Source organism: Sciurus carolinensis, chromosome 5 (assembly GCF_902686445.1).
Source record: "Sciurus carolinensis chromosome 5, mSciCar1.2, whole genome shotgun sequence".
Classification (NCBI taxonomy): Eukaryota; Metazoa; Chordata; class Mammalia; order Rodentia; family Sciuridae; genus Sciurus; species Sciurus carolinensis.
In genome coordinates, this window is record NC_062217.1 from 39421233 (window position 1) to 39442143 (window position 20911).

At 42.1% G+C, this 20911-nt stretch overlaps 1 protein-coding gene across 10 annotated transcripts in view; it reads right to left on the reverse strand.

Moving 5' to 3' along the window:
- Positions 1–3883: 3883 nt before the first annotated feature.
- The window catches only part of Cdadc1 (cytidine and dCMP deaminase domain containing 1), a 49773-nt gene continuing 32745 nt past the window's right edge, over positions 3884–20911 (reverse strand). For 3 of the 10 annotated variants that reach the window (XM_047552474.1, XM_047552468.1, XM_047552475.1), the window contains 2 exons: positions 19389–19449; positions 18018–18459 (listed from right to left, as the gene is read on the reverse strand). In XM_047552474.1, the coding sequence (XP_047408430.1) occupies positions 18266–18459; positions 19389–19449 (255 nt within the window). In that variant the 3' untranslated portion in view covers positions 18018–18265. Of the gene's footprint in view, positions 5973–12077; positions 15904–18017; positions 18460–19388; positions 19450–20228; positions 20290–20911 lie in introns of those variants that run through there. The other 7 variants (XR_007108720.1, XR_007108721.1, XM_047552471.1 and 4 more) reach the window with 7 other exon arrangements.

Here is a 20911-nt window from a genome sequence, read left to right on the forward strand (position 1 = left end):
TTTAAATCAGAGCAACCATATATTATATGAACCCATTTACATGAAAAGTTAAGAAAAGGGATATTGGGAGACAGAAATAAATAAATAAATATTAGTGGTTGCCTAGGGCTTGGGGACGGGGGTGGACAGGAACATGGCGGGTAACATAGGGGGTACAGTGTTTTTCAGGTGATAATAATGTTTTAAAATTGGTTGGTGATGTTTGCACATACCTGTGAATTAATATACTAAAATCACTGAATCATACATTAAATCATCGTGTTATATATTTTTTGTTTGCTTGCTTGTTTTGGTAGTGGGGATTGAACCCAGGGCGCTCTACCGCTGAGCTATGTTCCCAGCCGTTTTTATTTTTTTATTTTGAGACAGGGTCTTGCTAGGTTGCACAGGCTGGGCTTGGACTTGGAATCCTCCCGCCTCAGCCCCCGGAGTCACAGGGGATCCGGGTGTGTGTCACCACGGCTGGCTGGACTTCTCTTTTTTATACTTGGCCATAATCCCCAACTCAGCATGATTTAAACCAAACAGGTTCACCCCAGACAGATTCCCCTCTGGACTTGCCAGCTCTGGAAACTGTGCTGCCTCTTTCTCTGTCTTCATGTCACATGCAGAGACCTGACTCTTAAGGGCTCCCTTTCTCCTGCCTCCATCGAACGAATTGCTGAGGCCTGCTGACCTCCTCCAGCGTCCCTGAGAGAACCAGTCTGCCTGGAAGGGCCTCGGGGGAGCAGCCTGACCCCCTGGCTCAAGGCCTCTCGTCACCACGGGCATAAGCATCCCCTCGCCATGGCTGGGCATCTCCCAAACTCTGCTCTCCGCGGAACCCACTGTCACCTGTCATAAAAAACACCTTCCCTTTATCAGCTCACCCGCCCCGCCCGGCCCCGGGTCTGCCCCTCCTCACCCCGAAGCCCCACAACCACCCACCCTCTGCTGCCTCCCCTGAGAACGCCCTTCCCAGGGCCTTCCAAGGCCGCGTGGTGCCAGACCCACAGGCCACGTCCCTCCTCATCTGAATCGCCTCGCAGCTGCAGGTGACAGACGGGCTCTGTCACAGCGCTCTTCTCCCTGCCCCCGGGGGCTCACCCTCCCGGCCTTGCCCACTTGCCTTCTCCTCTGTTTCCCCCCATCAGAGGATCAGGGCGGCCGGCTCTGTGTCCTCCTGCTCGGCTCTCCGTCTCCCCTCTTCCTGGACGGCTTTCCTTCTGGAACCTGTGTGCATGCTGGTGACATGGACTCTTGCTCCAGCCCGCCTGCGCCCATCTCCAAGCTCCTGTACGCACCTGCTGCTGGAGGTCTCGCGGGCTCTCCGAGGCAGAATCCCGGCTGTACCTCCTGCCCTCTTTGCATTTCTCTCCCCAACCCCACTCATGGCTCTGCCACCCGAGTCCTTCATGCCAGAAACCAGAAGGCGTGTGAAAATCTCCTCTCTGCTTCCCACCCAGGTCTGACCCACGGGCTCCTCTGTTTTTGAGACATGCGCCAGCTCTGAGCTCTGCTCTGTGTTCACCCTGCTTCTGCTGGACTGCACCCTGTCTCCCCAGCACCCAGAGATCTGTTCATAGGTCAGATCTGGTCATGGTTCCCCGCTGCCCCCAAACCTCCAGGGGCTTCCCTTGCCACTCAGAATCAAATCCAAAGCCCTTACCACTGTCCTCAAAGCAGGGCCAGATCCGGCTCCCTCCTTCCCTCCCCTAGTAGGTCCCAGCAAGTCCAGCTGCTTTTCAGCCCCTGCCCCAGGGCTCTACCCACTGCTGTTCCTTCTCCCTGGAACTGTCTACCCGGCGTTCGTAGCTGCTTCTTGTTCTCATGTGTCCTCTGTCAGCTTAAATAGTCCTTCCTGGGCTTGCCTGACCCACCGCTTTACTGGCTGTCCCTACTAGGGTGCAGATCTCTTGCTGAAGTGGGGGTGGGAACCAGGGTCTGGTTTCTTCATGAACACATCTCCAGGGATGCTTTGATGGACTCTGTGATTCATTCATTCACTTAGGTCCTTCCCCCTCACCCGGGGCAGACCGCCTCCTGTCTCGGCCTCCCTGCTGCAGCCCCATCACTGCCCTGCACACTGCCCTGCACGATGCCCTGGGTGGCTCCTGCCAATCCCCTGTGACTCCACCCTCTTTCTGCTGAGTTCACTTATATGCTTCTGTCCTCCTCCTTTATTCTTCAAGTGTCACCTTTGCATAGACCCGCATCGCTCCTCATTTTGAACCACCTGCCAGCCAATGCTCTTCTTGCGCCCTTCACTCCACCCTGATGGGCTGCCCACACTGACACTGGGGTGGCAGTTTTAAGGTTCAAGCGTGACGGTGTTGTTCCTTTGCTTAATACCCTTCTGTGGCTCCCATTGCTCTTCGGCATCCATTGCAGTTCCCCGCTGTGCAGTACTCTCCCTGTCCCCTCCAACTTCCCCTTCCCAATTTCCAAATCCCGTAGAATCCAACAAGGCACTTTCCAGTTTCTCCAAGTGGCTCCAGCATCTTTCTGGGATATGCTGCCCCCTGGTGGCTAAAACAAATACTGGTCTTTATTATATTCTTCCTGCTGGGCCCATTCTAGGCACTGTGATTGGTGACAGATGGGGCAGAAATAATGCACTGATAAGTGAGTGACAGAGCCTGAGACGGATGCCTAACTAGTGGACATAACAAAATTAACAAGAAGCTGTACAACTGGGCTAAATCTAACCCTAGATAACTGTGAAGTTCAAAAACAAAACGCCAGGCCTGGGGTACAGCTAGAGCACTTGCCTAGGCCCTGGGTTGGATCCCCAGCACCACAAAACCAAACCCAACCCACAACTCTGCAAGTAGAAGCACACGTTCTGAAAAGGGCTTCTGGTGACCCTGACGCCCTGTCCCCATCACCTGCCAGGCTGCATCACCTCTTGCCTGGACTCTTGCATTGCCCTCCTGATTGGGGCCCTGGTCAAGCTCTGTCCGCCATGACAGTTCTTCCCTACCTAAAACTGTCAGGAACCCCGGGGGAGCTGCCAGGTGGACACTGCGGGAACTGGGAAGAACGCAGCATTGGTGTTGTCAGCACTTAGGCAGTCCTCAAGGTCATGGGAAAGGATGGGGTCCCCAGAGAAAGGGAAGCAAAGCAAGAAGCAAAGAGGCACAAGAAACTGAGCTTGTGGCGCACGCCTGTAATCCCAGCAACTAGGGAGGCTGAAACAGGAGGATCCGAGTTCAAAGCCAGCCTCAGCAACTTAGTGAGACCCTGTCACAAAATAAAAATGAAAGGTCTGGGGATGTTGCTCTGTGATTGAGCACCCCTGGGTTCAGTCTCCACTCCCTCCAAACAACAACAACCAATAAACCCAACAGCAATGGTACAAGAGCGACCTCAGGGAGGAAAGGAGAGAGGCTCAGCCTTCGGGGTGGGAGCAGCTTCCCCCAGGGAATACATGAAAAACTGGGATACCAGGAGAGCCAGTATAGGTCTTCAAGTAAGGAAGGGAAGGCGCACAGTGGGTCTTTGCTTTTTTAAAAGTGGGAGACGTGCATCGCTCAGCAAATGCTGTGCACCAAGTCCCCTGAAGGGTCATGACGTAAAACCAATGACTTTTTCTCACAAGTGTGTGGGCCGGCTGTGTCCTAGGTAGGCAGGGCTGGCCAGGGTGGCAGAAACAGAAGAACAGGAGGAAACACGGGCTTCTTAAGGCCTGACGTCAGAAATGGGTGGAGGACACTTTGTGTCTTTTGGTCAAACCCCAAATCAAGAGTGGGGCAGTACTCTCCCCTGCTCACAGAGGAGCCGGCAGCCATTCCATGAAGGGTGTGAATAAAAGAAAGGTGGGAAATTGGGGCCATCGAAGCCTCTGCTGTAGGAGACAAGCAGAGTGTTTGGACAGAAAGAAAGAAGACTTCAGAGAGGGAGAGAGTGGACCAAATTTAATGAATATTGTGAAAATTATGAATTTGAACAGAAGTTAACATACTGGCTCTGTCGATGACTAGCAGTGCAGCCTTGGGTAAGTCATTTAACCGGAGACACCACCTCTTTATCTTTAAATGCAAATGATCATCTCTATGTGCGATGTGAAAAGTAAATGAAGTCTTGGGACAAGTGCTTCACCGCAGCATGCACACCTCGATGACACAGTGAGTTTCCAGGAGTGGTGGGAGGCTGTCACGCGACAGTGGGAACACAATGGTTGCTTTCAAGCACTAAGGGCATTCACGTGGTGGCGGAGGATGAGACAAAGAGTCTGTGTTATAGAGGGACCAGTGATGGGGACAGGGGAGGAAGGAGAGGGGTGGACCTAAAAATAACATTTTAATAATGAGATCAGTCCCAGCCTGGCGATTTCTTCATCACTGGGGTGTTAGCACCAAGGCTGGCTGACCTGCTCTTTAGAGAAAAGTTAAAGAGGCAGTGTCCCCGAGGACAGGGGCTGGATTGATGTGTCCACTCTGGACCGAGGGCAGTCCATGATCCCAAACCCCCAGGGCGTGTTCCGTTGTTCTCAGTTTTTTTGGTGATTCAAAGGCATTGGTGGGTGTGGGTCAGAGATGCAGGACCTCAGGAGATTCTCGGGACAATCCCAAAGAGTGGGGAATGACTGTGCTCAGCTGTGCATAAACACGAGGGTTCCAGTCCCAGTGGGACACACCAAGCAAGGAAGGAAGGCTGAGCTGAAGCCCAGGGACAGAGTCGGAGGTTCAGTCACCCACAGACCTTAGGACGCGTTCATCTGAGGCGATGAGCCGTGCGTGCCGCTGAAACCAGACCCGGAGAGCTTCTGTGTGGGTTTCAGCTGAGGGGGTTACATTTGGGGTGTCTGGTAAGCTCCCTGGCCTGGTTTTTCTGATATGGGTTTAATACACCTTAGGTGCTTTGAATTAATTCAATTAGTTCACAGGTGGTCATCTTTGTCAGTATGAGTATTAGTTTGTGCCTGATGGTTGTGCTGGGCAGATGGTGGTTGTTTAAAGTCATTCTACCTCAGCATTTAAAGTCAAAATGGAGTAACTCATGGCAAACTGCTTTATAAAACCGAGTCACTCAGGGTTAGACACAGTCTGAAAACTGCGGTTCTATTCATCATGGAGTAACTCCGAGCAGGGCACAGCCTGCTGTCCACAGCCATCCTAACTGGAAAAGAATTTGACTTCAGAAAAATGACTAACGCAAGCAGTCACAACAGCAAAACGTTACAGTCTAAATAGTAAAATCATACTCAGTTTTACAGAGTGGCCATGAATAATTGAGGATTGCATAAAGGGCCATGAAAAGGTTGTCGGGAGTATGCAATCATCAATTCTTCTATCATGTAGGGCGAGCCAACCACCCTGCTTGCAAACACCTGGGGCCGGCGGTAGAGCGCTGGCCTAGCAAGAAGGAGGCCCTGGGTTCCATCTTCAGCACCACATTAAGACAGCAACGCAGCAGCAACAAAAAGTTCTCTGAAATGAACAGTGCGCCTTTTGCTGGACTGTTTTGCTTTCTCCAAAGGCTTGCTGGAGAAACCTGGCGAGGCAGTTGTACTACCCCCTTCCTATTTTGCCAGCAGCAATTTTCTTGATTTGAGGGCTTCAGTACTACACGTCAATACATATTTGCTGCTGCTGTTTTTCTGACACATTTTGAAAAGAATCCCTCTGGCTCAGTCACTCTGTTCCCCTCAGCTTATCCATGACCAGCGTCATCTGCCGGCAGGAGGAGTAAGTGGCCAGAGAAGGGCTGGAGAGCCGTTCAGTCTGCCAGCAGGTGTTGACCAATTACCTAGCCACTGGCAACGGCTTCTTAAAAGGAGTTCTCAGTATTGTCTGGAGAGTCCCTGATGGTATCTGATTCTGGTCAATCCTCAGGAAACAGGTGGGCAGGAGGAAGTGAGGTTTGTCACTTTGGCAGCAACATCAGTCAAGAAAGGGAGAGTCTCCCTGGCTGTAATCATCTGGAAGTGTGAGCCTTCCACCCATCAGTGAGGAGATGTGTTGAGCGTGGGATATCATAGTGGCTTCCCCCTGCGTGTGAAGATAAAGCTTTACACTTTCAGGAACACACTTTTGTAGTAAAACACACTTGCCCAGAACCTCTCAGATTTACCAACTAAAATTTGGGTTTATAGATTAGGGCAACTGCAACTTCTTAGGAAGTATCATCAAAGTTGCAAAGTGAAGGTCCCTGGTCTGTTATCTGCAAGAACAGGAAAGGTGAAAAGTTCCATGATAAGTGGTGGTCTTGGCCCATTGCCATGTGCCCTTCTCAGGAATCTTCTGGAAGATATGCTTTTCCAAATTGAGAGAGGGGATTACAGAAAGGTGAAGGATCTCCCCAGGGTGGTTGTGGAGAGCCCCAGACATGGGCACAGCAGACTGATGGAGCCATAGGTCCAGACTGGTCAGAAGGCCCTGTGAAGGATTTCTTTGAGAAGGATTTCTTTGAGAAGGATGTTTGAGGATACCTAATGGGTTGGAACATACTGGGAGATTATACAACTGAGAGAAGAGTTTGAATACAGATTAGTAATGAAATAGAGAACAAAGCAATTCCCTCCACCAAAACCCAAATTTTTAATTCAGGAAAGGGAGTTCATATGGAAGGAAAAAGTAATCATAGTACACAACATGACAAAGCTATGATCAGTATTTACATAGTCAGAACAGTGAATTTTGGGGCAACTGTAATAAAAGTCTACAGTATTGGGAAAATAGAAAGGTTGAAGTATATGGAGAGAGGATGATGTGAAACTAAACTTTTCCATAGTAGAAACTGAAAAGATAATGCCTAAAACTAAAGAAAAAAAACTATTAAGGGACAATACAGGCAAGTGATTTGGATATTTAGAAATGAATACAAAAAAATATCAGTTTGGATCAAGATCAGGGACTCAAGTCTGTAGTTCCAACTACTTGAGAGGCTGAAGGAGGAGGATAGTGTAAGACCAGGAGTTCAAGGGTAGCCTGGGCAGCACAGTGAGGCCTCATCTAAATAAAATAAATAAATAAATAACCCCAATGCCTTTGAGGAGGGGGGACCCTCCTCAGGGAAATTATCATTTCAAAGTTTCTGAATTAAATTATTTAACAGAAATAGGTTGTTCTTTTTCTTTTTTCTTTTCTTCTTCATTTGTGTGTGTTGCTGGGATTGAACCCAGGGCTTGGACCATGCTAGGCTAACACTCTGCATGAGCTACAATCCCAACCCAGGTTGATCCAGTTTTAATAAGCCTCATTTTTAACTGGTACACATCGGTGGGGTGTTTTACATAGGTGCAGAATATTCAATAAATTGGCTTACATGATAGAAAACTTTTGCAGGATATTAAATAGATTCATTGAATTTTTAATGGTGAACAGTAATTGCATTAAAACATCCATGACTTTAAGATAAATGTCAAATGCTAATGCAAGCAATTAAATGTTACCTGGTCAACAGATAAGATCAAATTATTCTGAACAATGTATTCTATCCTTGCAGCCTAGACCAACTAAGACCACGTGGTAGACATTTGAATGTCCAGAGAGAAGTAAGTCAGGTTGGTTCTATATGACATTCAGTTATGACCAAAACCCACCCCACAAAGGAACTTTTGGCTGAGTTTCTGATTGATTGATGTACTGATTGAGGTAAAGTGTAACAACTCCTTTGGTCTTCCATTGCTTGGAAAAATTATTGCAGTTTAGGAGTGTCTGCAAAATTGTCTGGCTTATTCATATATGTCAGTAACTTGGAAAATAAACAAGACAGAAGTTACAGGTTATAAGCTCTTCCCTCCTAATTTTAAGTTGGAGTCTGGGGATGTGGTTGAGTGGTACAACACTTGGCTAGCAGGTGCAAGGCCCTGTGTTCAGTCCTTGGTACTGAAAGGAGGAAAAAAAGCACAAATTGGAGAGGTTGCAAACTGCTTCTTACCCACTCTGTACTAAACACACACACACATACACACACACACACAATTTATTAATTTGGTACTGGGGATTGAACCCAAAGGCACTTAACCACTGAGCCACATCCCCAGGACTTTTCATTTTGAAACAGGTTCTCACTAGGTTGTCTACAGCCTCACTAAATTGCTAAGACTGGCTTCAAACTTGCAATCCTCCTGCCTCTGCCTCCTGAGCTGCTAGGATTACAGACGTGCGCCACTGTGCCCAGCCTAAACATAATTAAAAAAAATTTTTTAGTTGTTGATGGGCCTTTATTTTATTTATTTTTATTTTTATGTGGTGCTGAGAATTGAACCCAGTGCCTCACAATGCTAGGTAAGTGCTTTACCACTGAGCCACAACTCCAGCCCTAAACATAATTTTAAAAAGACTTTTTGAAGATGATACTGTGGAATTGGTCATCCTCAAATTTTGATACCTGATCATGAAAAGCTCCTGGTGCAATTTATACTAAATGAGAAGTTCTTAGGTCTAACAAGTTTTTTTTTGTTTTGTTTTGTTTTGTTAAATACTCACTAATGGTTTTTGTCAGTGGTTTTCAATAGGGGCCAGGGACGTGGCTAACATTCTGTACTGCACAGGGCAGCCTCACAGAATAGCAGAATCCCAAATGGCAATTGTGCCAAGTCTGAGAAACTGTGATCCAACTTGATTTTCTTGTGTTATAAAAACAAAAGATAAAACTGTAGCAAAGCCAGCACAACAGCCCCAGGATATCAATAAAAGGTTTCACAATTGAGAAAGCATTCTGAATATCTCACTGCATTGTGTAAACTTCCGAAAATATTTTTTTCAGGCTAGTCTGTTATAGGATGAATTAAACTTTTAAAAATTCCATTTTGTGAATTAAGATATTTCTTCTGTTTCAAAAGGTACCCAAAGCAACCTACACTTTTCATTTTGAGCTGAGAGCCTAGCATAGGGTGCTTAGGAGTTGAATAAATAAATGATTCCAAACATATAAATGCTAGCCGGAGACAGGAAGCCTACGTTTCAGGCACTATAACTCAGAATCTCCTTCCAAGGTGGTAAGGCAGTTCGCCAGATCCCAAGTGAGGACACTTCTGCCACCAGGTTCTGCTGCAGGCCAAGCTCACCTGCTAGGGGGCCTGTTCCATCACAGAGGTGTCAGAAAACCTTGGCCCCGTAGACCTCCCCTGCCCCATGTGAGGGCAGCTGGTTTCCTCTTAGAAAAACTATCACAGAATTATTGGAGAAGTAAGAAATCTGACAGATAAAAGAAAATAAAGTGGAACAGAAGGACTACAAAGAATGTTTTAAAAGGAGGCCTAATCTCAGCTGTCTTGGTAATAGTCTGTGGTAATAGGGCTGGGTTTTGAAATCCTGCTGCCCTGCAGTGAGCATGGATGATCTTTCAAAAACCAGGATGTGCCCTTGGCAGCAAATGTAGAAAAGATGCAAAGAAATGTTCTACCTCAGATCTCAAAACAGGACTAAACTCCCAACTGGTAACATATGCTACTTCTGCATATTAGGTACATGAGTAGAGTACTTGTTATAACTACTTGTACTTTTTATATATCTGAAATACTTCATAATTTAAAATGACAGCAAAAAAGTGACAAGACATCAGGGATATTATACATGAAATAAAGATACTGATTAATGCTTACTTTAGTTCTAAAACAGTAGTTACTTGCTCGGCTCAATGCCATGTGGTCGTTATTGGCAACCCAGGACTCTTAAAGTGCTCCAAAGTGTGTCAAAAGTAGGTTGCTGTGAATGATCTCAAGACAGAACGGTTCATGAATAAAAAGTGGAAGCCTATGAGTGAATGGTGTATTTTCTAACTCAGTAAATTGAGGAAGAAAAACCGTAAAGCCAGATTTAAAAGTTTTACCCGTAATACAATAAAAACACATAAGCCTGTGTCTACTCACATGACAGACATGGAGTAAGCCAGGCAAATGCTTAGCCACCTCCAGTATGGCTATTCTTTACCAAGTATGAATCTACCATTATCTTCTCCATCTTTGAAATTAAGGATGGCATTCTGTGTTTTGTTTAAGTGCACATGTTGATTCCTCCAGCTAAGGGATGAAATCTCTTGCCGGGGAATTTGCAGAGCCGAGTCCACACTGGTACATGTAGTTGCTGCAAACCCAGGTGAGCTCTGGGTCCAGCTCTGCCATGCTTGGGGGCAACGCAGTCATCTTCCCTTACCCCTTGCAGGGCGACCGTCCGCCTCCACTGCTTTCTCTCAGTTCATCTCATCCCTGCTGTTTGGATAACCAAACAGCTTAGCACTGTGACTTCTACAAGGCTGTTTCCGTGACTCTCCAGAGCATTTGCAGTTCTCCTGGGCCATCTGTTCCCACACTTACATCCACAGCAGGGTCAGCCTTGAAGGTGACCAGAATCCTCTGGAGGGCCTGTGCACACTTAGCTTGTGGGGTTCCAGGGGTTGAGTCAACAGGTCCAGGTGGACCCTAAGAATGTACAGGTCTAACAGGTACCCAGGCGATGCTGATGCTGCTGGCCCAGGGGCCACCCTCTGAGAACCACTGCTCTGAATTACTGGAGCCCATGCTTGTTTTTATCTTCCACTGGGGGCGAGCATCTTGAGACCAGGGAGCGGTTCTTCTGCAGTTCATCCCCAGGGTCTAGCCCGTGTCCAGCAGTGCTAGATGAACTGATGAATATTTTCTGAGTGCCTGTTGTGAACCAAGCACTGTTCTCAGTACTGAGATTAGGCAGTTAAATGAATATTTAATATACACTGAATACATCAAATCTCCGTGCCTTCATAGAGTTTTCTTCTGCTGCCACATAGTAAACCCTCAAAACTGTTCATTGAAATCTGACCAGTTGTATGGCATGAAAAAAAAAATGGCAATATCATGACTATTGTAATAGTGCTATGGAAATATCAATGTTCTGTTTCCACAGTTTTCTCAATTATATGCTTTTCCTTTCTGATATCCCATCCCAACACCCAACACAAAAATCCATAATTCTGGCAGTATATATCCAACTTTTGGGTCTTACAAAATATTTGTTGATTGATTTATAAACTACTTAGCATAAATGAACTATAAGATCAAAGAACTTATGCATGTGTTACAATAATAAAGCAATTTGAGAGATGAGCACTCTCAATTTTTTTTTTCTTGTGATGCTGGGGAATTTTTATGATGATAAGTATTAAAGAATAACTTAACTAGTGTTTTTCAAATCAGCATTAGTTGTCCCTCCACACACATACACGGTCCCTGTTCCATGACCTACATCTGTGTTAAATGTTTATGGCAGTTCTCACTGGGCAGTATGATGACTGAATTCCCAGAGGTCCTAAGCAGGCTGCTGTGCAAGCCGAGGCAGCTGGTTGACTCTTGGATTGTTCCATGCATAACTGAAAAAGTGGTAGGAGGCCCCAGGTGACGCTGTGAACATGAAGGGGACAAAAAAAAAAAACGGCAAATCTCACCACCTCCTTACAGTCAGGAGCCTTCTCATGAAGCATCACTCCTTAGGCCTGTCCTCCTAACCCCAGGAAAGTCCAAAACACCATGATTCTTCAGAATAATTTTTTGAGTTTCTCAGCAAATAATTGGAGAAATCAGCTGGGTACACAGACACCTGTGTAATCCCTGCCACATGGGAGGCTGAGGCAGGAGGATTACAAATTCCAGGACAGCCTGGGCAACTTAGCCAGACCCTAACTCAAAATAAAATTTAACAAAGGGCTGAGGACATGGCTCAATGGTAGAGCACTTGCTTAGCACGTGCAAGGCCCTGGAGTCAATCCTTAGTACTGTGAAAAAAGAAAAAAGAAATCTGAACAATTTGGAAGGGATGTGTTTACTTTGAAGACTTTCAGTACTCTTGAGGTTTGCAAATATTCCTAACTGGCCTGCCTTTTGATGGTTAAAGCCTTGAGACACCCTGTATTGATGGAGGGGAAAATTATATTGGGGCAGCGTTTACTAATGGAATTCTAAAAAGGCTGGTTTTAATATCCCAGTCACATATTTTTCTGTTTACATCATGATCAATTTGAGACTCACTGCCAGTGATCTCAAGAGTTAGTGACATCAAAAAGCAATACTATGGGCTGGGGAGATAGCTCAGTCGGTAGAGTGCTTGCCTTGCAAGCACAAGGCCCTAGGTTCGATCCCCAGCACCACCAAAAAAAAAAAAAAAAAAAAAAAAAAAAAAAAAAAAAAAAAAAAAAAGGCAATACTACTTCAGAATAATATTCTCTTCCTAGTGCTAGCCAGAATTAGTGGCGTAACTGGACTCTAGTCCCACAATCACTGTGAAATAAAAAGTTTAGGATAAACTAACATACATTTATTTATGCAGTGTTGGGGATAAAACCCAGGACTTTGTGCATGCTGGCTAGCACTTTACCACTGGGCTCTGTCTCCAGCCAAAGAGATTACTATTTTTAAAAATATATTTTCAAAACGGAGACTAGTCAATCCTTATTAAGCAATTTTTGAATGCTAGAAAGATTTGGGTATAAACATGACCCTTCTGGTTAGTTATACATGGATTCTTAAAAGATGAAGAGATTGTCACTTATTTCCCTGGACAATTTACTGTCACCCTTGTAATCCAAAGGAATTAATACTTCTCAAAAGATACGTAATTCCCTTTTGAGGTATGACTCCAGTGAGCCAGTCCCTTTCAAACTGGCTTTCAAACAGAAATTGAGATAAACAGAAATCAATCCCTGTTGGTGATGACATTGATATCATTAAAGTATTAAACACATTGCATATCCTGAAAAATACACAAATAAGTCTAGAATAAAAATGTCATCAACATAATTCATATCCTAAAAGACTTCTCAGTGGTTCACGAAATCCATCCTCATTTTCTGAGTTAAGAAGGCTGAATTTCAGAGGTGTAACAACCACTCCAGAGGCATCACTGCAGTGTGGCAAGGCCCTCCGAGGGCTTTCCCAGACACAGCTTCTTGCGGTGCTGCTCCTCGCTCCCAGGCAGGGCTCTCAGCACACCATCTAGCACGCAAGAACAACTTCGAGTCAGGAAACATCACTTCAAACACACGGGGACTTGCTTCAGTCACGCAAGATGGAAGAGCAAAACAAAGCTTCAGGTAAGGGACCATTCATTTACTTTACCTTCAAATTCTCAACTGTTTCAACATTCCACACTCAAATGTTCATTTCTTCAATCAATACTGAATCCAGGTAACTCAATATAGTGTCTGATCACTTTTTAAAAACTGGATTCACTCAACAGTGTATGGAAAATACTTCATCAACTTTTTTGGGGGAAAGGCATTATTATTAGGCTGGAAGAAACAAAAATCGATCCCTGTTGGTGATTACCCTGGTCTCATTAAATTAATCCACCTACTTATCCTCCAGGGAGAGGAGGGAAGCACCTGTAGAGCAGGGAGTATGGGGGACTCTCACATTCATATTCTCTGTGCAAGGAATGTGGCCTTATCCAACAGGGCAGACTGGGAGAGGAGCCTGGTTTCAACCCCTTATTTTTATTTACTAGCTTTATTGGTACAAAAAAACCCATATGTGTTTAAAGTACACAATAAGCTGAGCAAATTAAAAAGTGTACAATTTGACGAGTTTGATATAGTACACATCCATGAAACCGCCATCACAGTCAAGTCAATGAATACATCTGTCACCTGCAAGTCTCCTGCCCTTTGCTTCTGTGCTCTTGAGGGATCTGCCTGCCCTACAAGCCGGTGTGTTCCGCTGTGCTGTTTCCAAGTCCCAAGGACACCTGGACCAGGTTCTGGCACTTGCCTTCCAGAGTGGATCTGAAAGCCCCCCTCTCTCAACTGTCTTTTTATATAATATTTGAAACATAAAAAAAGAGAATATATGTAATACAGACGGGAAGTCCAAAGCCTAATAATAAAATAAACACTTAAGAACCTACTGCTCCCAAAATAATTGTCCTTCTTAAATTTGCAGTAATTATTTGCATGGGAGGGAAAAAATAAAAAATACAAGAAGCTACTGTCCCAAATAACAACTAGAACATTACCAATTACCAGGTACTCCCTCTCTCTTCCCATCCCCTCTCCCCATTCAGATATAACCGTATCGTGAATTTTGTATTTATCCTTCTATTGTTTCTTAAAAATGATTCTACAACATACATTAAATAATATGCTATTTGCTTTCTTTTTCAACTTTGTATAGAAATTCATAAGATAGTCTTCTGTGTTTGTTTTTTTGTTCAACATTATATTTCTGAGATTCATCCATGTTGAAGAATGGAGCAATAGTTCACTTATTTTCACTGCTAAGTAGTAGTTCATTGTGAGAATATACTATATTTTTAATGTAATCTCACAAGTTAAATATGTGTGTCATTTTCAGTTTTTGTTTTTAAGAATAACATCACAATGAATTTGTTGTCTTTTGGTCTTTTATACAAGATGCAAGATTTCTTAGAAGTTGAAATTTCTGGGTCATGGGGAAATGCATGTTCAGCTTTACAAAGATGTCCAATTATTTTCCAAAGTGGTTATAAAATTTTCAATCTCCCTAGTAACATACACAAATTCATAATAATCCACATCCTCACTAGAATTTGGTATTGGCGAACTTAAATTGCGTAAATCCAATGGGAATAAAAAGGTTGATTCAATGTGATCTTAAAAGATGAGTATGATCATCTTTTCATGTGTTTATCAGACATTTACATATCTGATGATGTAAAATACCCAAACCTAACATTTTCTATTAATTTTTTTCCTTATAAATTTGTAGGATTTTTTTTTATATGTTAGATGTGGAAAATCTGTTCTTCCAGGGGATGGCTGGTCCTTTTACTTTCTTTATAATGTCTTTTGGAGGAAACAAGCCCTTACCCGAAATGTATTCTATGACTTGTGAATTTTTTCTTTTATAGTCAGCATTATTTGTATTCTGTATAACTTGTTCTTTCTATTCCAGGTCATAAAAATATTCTGTTTTCTTCTGAAACTTGAAAAGATTTACTTTGCCTCTTTAATTCATATGGAATTGATTTTGAGTATTATGTGAGGTAAAAATTCATTATCAGTTTTTCTACATGCATAAGCCATTTTCTAGCACTACGTATTAACTAGTCTATCATTGCCCCTGCAATATGCATGGCTTCTCTTTTAGGGGCTAAATGTCCCATAATTCATGGGGCAATGCCCCACACTAAAAAGTTGTATCAATCAAAATACCAACAGTGGGCTGGGGAGATAGCTCAGTTGGTAGAGCTCTTGCCTGGCAAGCACAAGACCCTGGGTTCAATCCCCAACATGGCAAAAACAAAACAAAACAAAAAAAAGTAAATTGTGGTCTAACTTGTCCACTGACTTTTTCACAACTGTATTCTTTTTCAATGTTATAAAAGGGGTCTGAGTATAACATAATAGGGGAATGCAGACGAGAGAGATCTTTTTCAGTTAAGAGAACAGAGGTCTTGACATAGTTCCTTAGGCTGTGATAACATGGATTCTTTCTTCCCCGAACTCCTTCCTGTGCAAGTGAAATATCTCTAGTTTCTTTACAAATATCACTTGGGAGAGAGATGCTTGCCTTCTAAATTCCACCTTAATCAGAGGGAAGGTACCCATCAATCTTCCTCCTATGACATCTTGTGCTCACACCCCCATGGTGATAGAGAGCTTACTGCCTCACAAGGTAGGACAATTCTGGAAAATTCATATAACTGAGTTATTCTCTTGTTGAGCCACGATGTGTGTTGCTGTGGTTTCCACCACATGTACTACATTCTGCAGTTTGGGACATCATTGGACTGGTTGATTCCCATGATCACAACAGATCAAGACACACTTCAGTGCTTCCTGGACACTTCTCCTCACCAAGGTAGACATCTGTGATTATTCCTCCTGGTATAAAGAGATGGTATGACAAGGCAGAAGTGCATGGATTCTAGAAAAAGACTATTGAGGTTTGAATTCTGGCTTTACCACTCATGGATCGTAGATCTTTGGTTAAGTTACTTCACTTCAAGGAGCTTCACCTTCTTTATTTGCCTAATGAAGATAAATAACATCTATCATAGAGAGTTATTGCAGGGATAAATTGCAGTAGTCCACAAGAAGGTATTATCAGCATGTCTATGAAATGAGGATGCTTCCCTGAAGTATGAGAGGATTCCATGAGATGACTCTGGTAGATATGTTTCATAAAATGCTCTCCATGTAAAGTTATTACCAGTAACTCAGCAGGCACACTTTCCCTTCAACTTTAGGGTTTCTCTCTCCCCCCTGCCACTTTATGCCTGGATATACCCATGCAATAATATATTGGTCCCAAAGATGATAATGCCTCTGAAATGGAATTCAAAGCAATGAATGGAGGGAAGAACAAGCCTCTCAATTTATAGCAAGTGCCCAGTCTTGAACTGCCTTTCCTTCTTTAAATTCTAGAGTACAGTGGGACAACCTGTTAGAAAGAACCCAGAAAACCTTGGAAAACTGAACCTGCCAGGAACTGACCTTGGGCGAGTCATTCTGCTCTCTCTGAACCTCACTTCTAACAAAGGGGCTAGACCAGGGAGTTCCTAACAAAAAGCACTGTATAAGATGCATTCTCTAGAACCCCAAGACCTGGCCTCAAATTTCAGTTCCTATGGTTCAGGACCTTGACCTCTATAAGTCTTGGTTCTACATATATGTAGCAGCATTAATAAAAATACCTATCTAGGATGGCTGTCTGGATTGTTTTCCTCCAAATTCAGATTCTTTTCAAAATTACCCACTCTGCAAAATATATATATATTTGGTACCAGGGGTGCTTAACCACTGAGTCACATCTCCAGCCCTTTTAAATTTTTTTATGTTGAGACAGGGTCTTACTAAGTTGCTGAGGCTCCCTTTGAACTTGCAATTCTCCTGCCTCAGCCTCCCAAGTTGCTGGGTTTACAGGCATGCACCACTACCCCCAGCTCCTATTTGATTTTTATAATGGCTTGTTCCTTGATTGTTTTTTTAAGAAGTATCTTTTACTTCTTAAACATTTTATACTGTCTACTTGATAACATCAGAACAGGAAGTCCTCAGGAGTCTCACTATGCTGTTTGTTATTTCTGTGCACTCTCACTCATGGGGATACATCTTCTGTTTGTTGGCTTTTCAATAATGAACTGATGGACTCATTATACCCTAGGGGCCTCAGCTGGGATGGCTTTCTTTCTGACAGAATCTGCATTTGCTTCTGCCAGCAGTTAGGAGGTGCCCCTGAGAAGGAGCCTTTTAGCGTCCTGTGAGGACTCCCAGCTTTATGTCAGAGTCTTAGGTTCAGTTCACACATCTTGCAGCAGACCCCACACTTCCTCTCAAGACCCTAGCTGCTATGGACTTTGGCTTTTGTGTTTGCTTACTGTTGCTTTTTATGTTCTAGAAATATTCCTCTTGTCTCTATTACTTATTTATTTTTTTTGGAAGGGAGTATGGATTCCTGGATGGTTCCTTCATTTTCTTGAAAGTTCAGCAATTCTTTGCAAAGAATGCCTGATTTGTATTATTTGGGTTCCAGCTCTCCAGAGGGGAAGGGCACCTGAGAGTCAGCAGTCCATCACACTGCCCGGTGCCTTCTGCTTCCGTTCCTGCTGCTGGCCCTGAGCAGGCATGAGGCAGCAACCTCTACTACCTCCAAGAGCTGGACAGACTGATTTGGCCAAAGGTCAAGTCTCAGTCCAGCAATTAAAGCTGGGATTTCAACCTTCATCTGTTTGATTCTTAGGTCTGCTTCTCCACAGAATGAAAAACTGGAAAGGAACCACATACTGTATGATTCCATTTATAGGAAATGGCCAGACTAGCCATTAAAACATAAAGTAGACCAGGGTTGCCTAGGGCTGGGGTTTAAGGGAGAATGGAAAGTGACTAAAATGAGTATGAGGTTTCTTTTTATGACGATGAAAATGTTCTGAATTTGGGTTGTGGTGATGGCTGCACAATTCTGAACACAGGAAAACCCACCGAATTCTAGACTTTAAAGTTAATTTTTTTTTTTTTTTTTTTGCGGGCTGGGGATCGAACCCAGGGCCCTGTACTTGCAAGGCAAGCACTTTACCAACTGAGCTATCTCCCCAGCCCAAAAGAGTGAATTTTTGATACATGAATTATATCTCAATAAAGCTGCTATATAATTGAAAGAGAGATAAGGATATTATTTACTAATATAAAACACTTGTTCAAAAATGCATAAAACAAATGTATGATTACAAAAACGGTATGCCTCTACTTCATGTACAGAGAAACAAGATGTATCCCATTTGTTTACAATAAAAATTAGTTTAAAAAATGCATAAAACATAAATGAATAGTTTAATGAACTGTCAAAAAGTAAATATACATTTAAATATTATCTAGGTCAATAAATAAAATATGGTCAGTGAACTGGATGCCTTCTTCTGTCCCCGCCTTCCAAACTCAGGACTTTAATCCTGGATACAGGCTCTTCGTTGACTGTAAATGGCAAATACCTTCTATTCATGCCAAGTGTTTGCACTCTCTTAATGGCGTCTTTTGGTGAAAAGATGCTTTTAACACAGACAATATATGTCATCTTTATTTTTCCTTTCCCTAACAATAAGAAGTTTTTAATTGACCCTCAAACAATATCATTGAAAATACATTCTTTAATCAGTTATATTTTCCTTTCTTTTTCTACTACTTTTTTCTTGATAATTTTTAAAAAAATAAAATTTAGTGAATATGTTTTTTCAGATTGCTAACAATAAATTTACTATCTGAATAAAATAAAGGTAATTCAGATTATAGAAAATCAAAACATTCATATTTTCAGAGACCTTCATATTTCTTAATTTGTCAGGGTAATCAATTCATTGTTATCAAGAAAACTAATAGTACACTTCCATTTATCTAGAATCTAAACAAATATCACATAGCTACTATTTTTAAATAGGACCTCCCAAAGATTATATTACTATTATCAAAATAGTTATGTTAATGTGCAAATAATAAAACTTTTAAGACTAGTAATTCATTTACAGTGGCTCTGATGATTCTTAGTCAATTATTAAAATAACAGAACATTTCCATTCTCTGACCAACCCGAGCATCTGTGGCTTTTACTTCTAGAAGGATATACGAGTATAATACAAGTATATCCTTCTTCTCATCATTTCTTCCTAGATTTATCTGCACTAATTATATATATTTTTCATTTCTCACGCCCAAAAGCCTGTTTTAGAAGAGTATTGTTCTTTACTGTTACATTTAAATTTATAAATTCAATTTGAACCTGATTATTTGTATTAAACTGCAGATTCTACAGGAGTAATTATTAATAAAGTACTTTGCCTAGCATCTTGCATACATTAGATACAAAAATGTTTATGAACAACATGAAGGACAAAAATCTAACCTGTAAAAAGAATACAATCCTTCTATTAACATAACAATTTGTCACTTGGATCTTTAAAATTCACCAAGTGCCTCTATTCCTCAGCAACCTAGCTAGCCTCAACATAGGACTTGTAGATACTTACTTTCTCTCCTTCCTGGCTCGTTTTGTTCAAGACCATAAGCTCCAGATGGATTCAGCTGCCACTGTAAGAGGGCACAGATACTTTATTTATATGTTTCAAATGATTTAATAAAGAACATTTCTGCACTATGCTTTTATCTATTAAAACAACTTGAAAAAAATACAAAAAAAAAAAAAAAAAAAAAAAAGGAGTTAGCATGTCCATATAAAACCCTAACAATGCCACCCTGAGTGCTCCTGAATGGAATGATTTCTGGGGTTGGAATCAATACTCTTAGAGAAGGAAGGGACCTTAAAATCCTTTATATTCATTTCATAAATAAGACAGTGGGAGATTTGCAGTGATTTGTCTCAGGTTACACAGTAACTAAAGGCAGCAATGGGATTAGACCTAGGCCTGCCCAATGCCCAGAACCATGGAATTTTTACCACATATTCTGTCTCTAGGTCCTATCAAATCTTATAATAGGTAGAGAAGGCCTAGGTATTAAAGAATGACAATATGGCCAATATTACCTCGCCTTTTAATATAATTATACCATATAAATTATTATTTAGTTTCTATCATTTTATATCATATATAATATCAGATATCATACATCTTCTCTGGTTATAGTATTCTATCTCAACCACTCAGAAAGAAATAGGGAAGACTAAAGATTCTGAGATACTGCAGAGAAGACTGAAATGGGAACGAAAACGGAATGTAATCAGTATCTCTAGGACAGCTCTTCCTTCCTTTCTTGCCTAATTGGAATCTCCATCAGAATAACTAATGACTTAACCGAAAAGGCCCTGCTAGGCCACTGTCTCCAGAAAGACACAATTCAGTGGGAATTACCTGGGAGCCTCTTCCATAAGCATCAATTAGTTCATCAGATTAACTAGTTAACATCTTGAGCCTTGAGGGGGGATGAGATACAAGACAAACATTTTACCATGCATTAAAAGTCCTTAGACTTTTGGTCACTTATAGAGATGATATGTCTAGGGTTAGCACCAAGAAAGAGAGAACTTACAAGGGGTGGGAAATTATGTAAGGAAAAAAAAAGTTATGTTTTGAAACATAACTAAACAACTAAAATCTATTTATTTGGGGCAGAGAAAGTAAAAACCAATAACTCTAAATTTTACACTTAAGAATATTCATAAAAAGGTTCTTTATGACTGTAAAAACTTAGAAATACTCTAGGTATCCAAAAATAGGGGAATGGTTAAATGAGTTAGGTCTATACATAAAGATTCTATAAATTATTTAAAAATTATTAAAAATAATTAAATTATTAAAAATTATTAAAAAATAATTTCTGAGGAAGTTTTAACAATGCATGTTCTCTTTTATTTTGCTACCTTCTACAACAAGCATATATTACTTACATAATAAAAAAGTAATACACCTTAATAGAGAAAACCCCATGTACATTAGACAAGAAAATTTTTTGAATAACAGGACATGAATATACACTATTCTGGAAAACAGTGTTACCACCTCAAACCTGCTTTTTTACAGCATAGAATAAAACC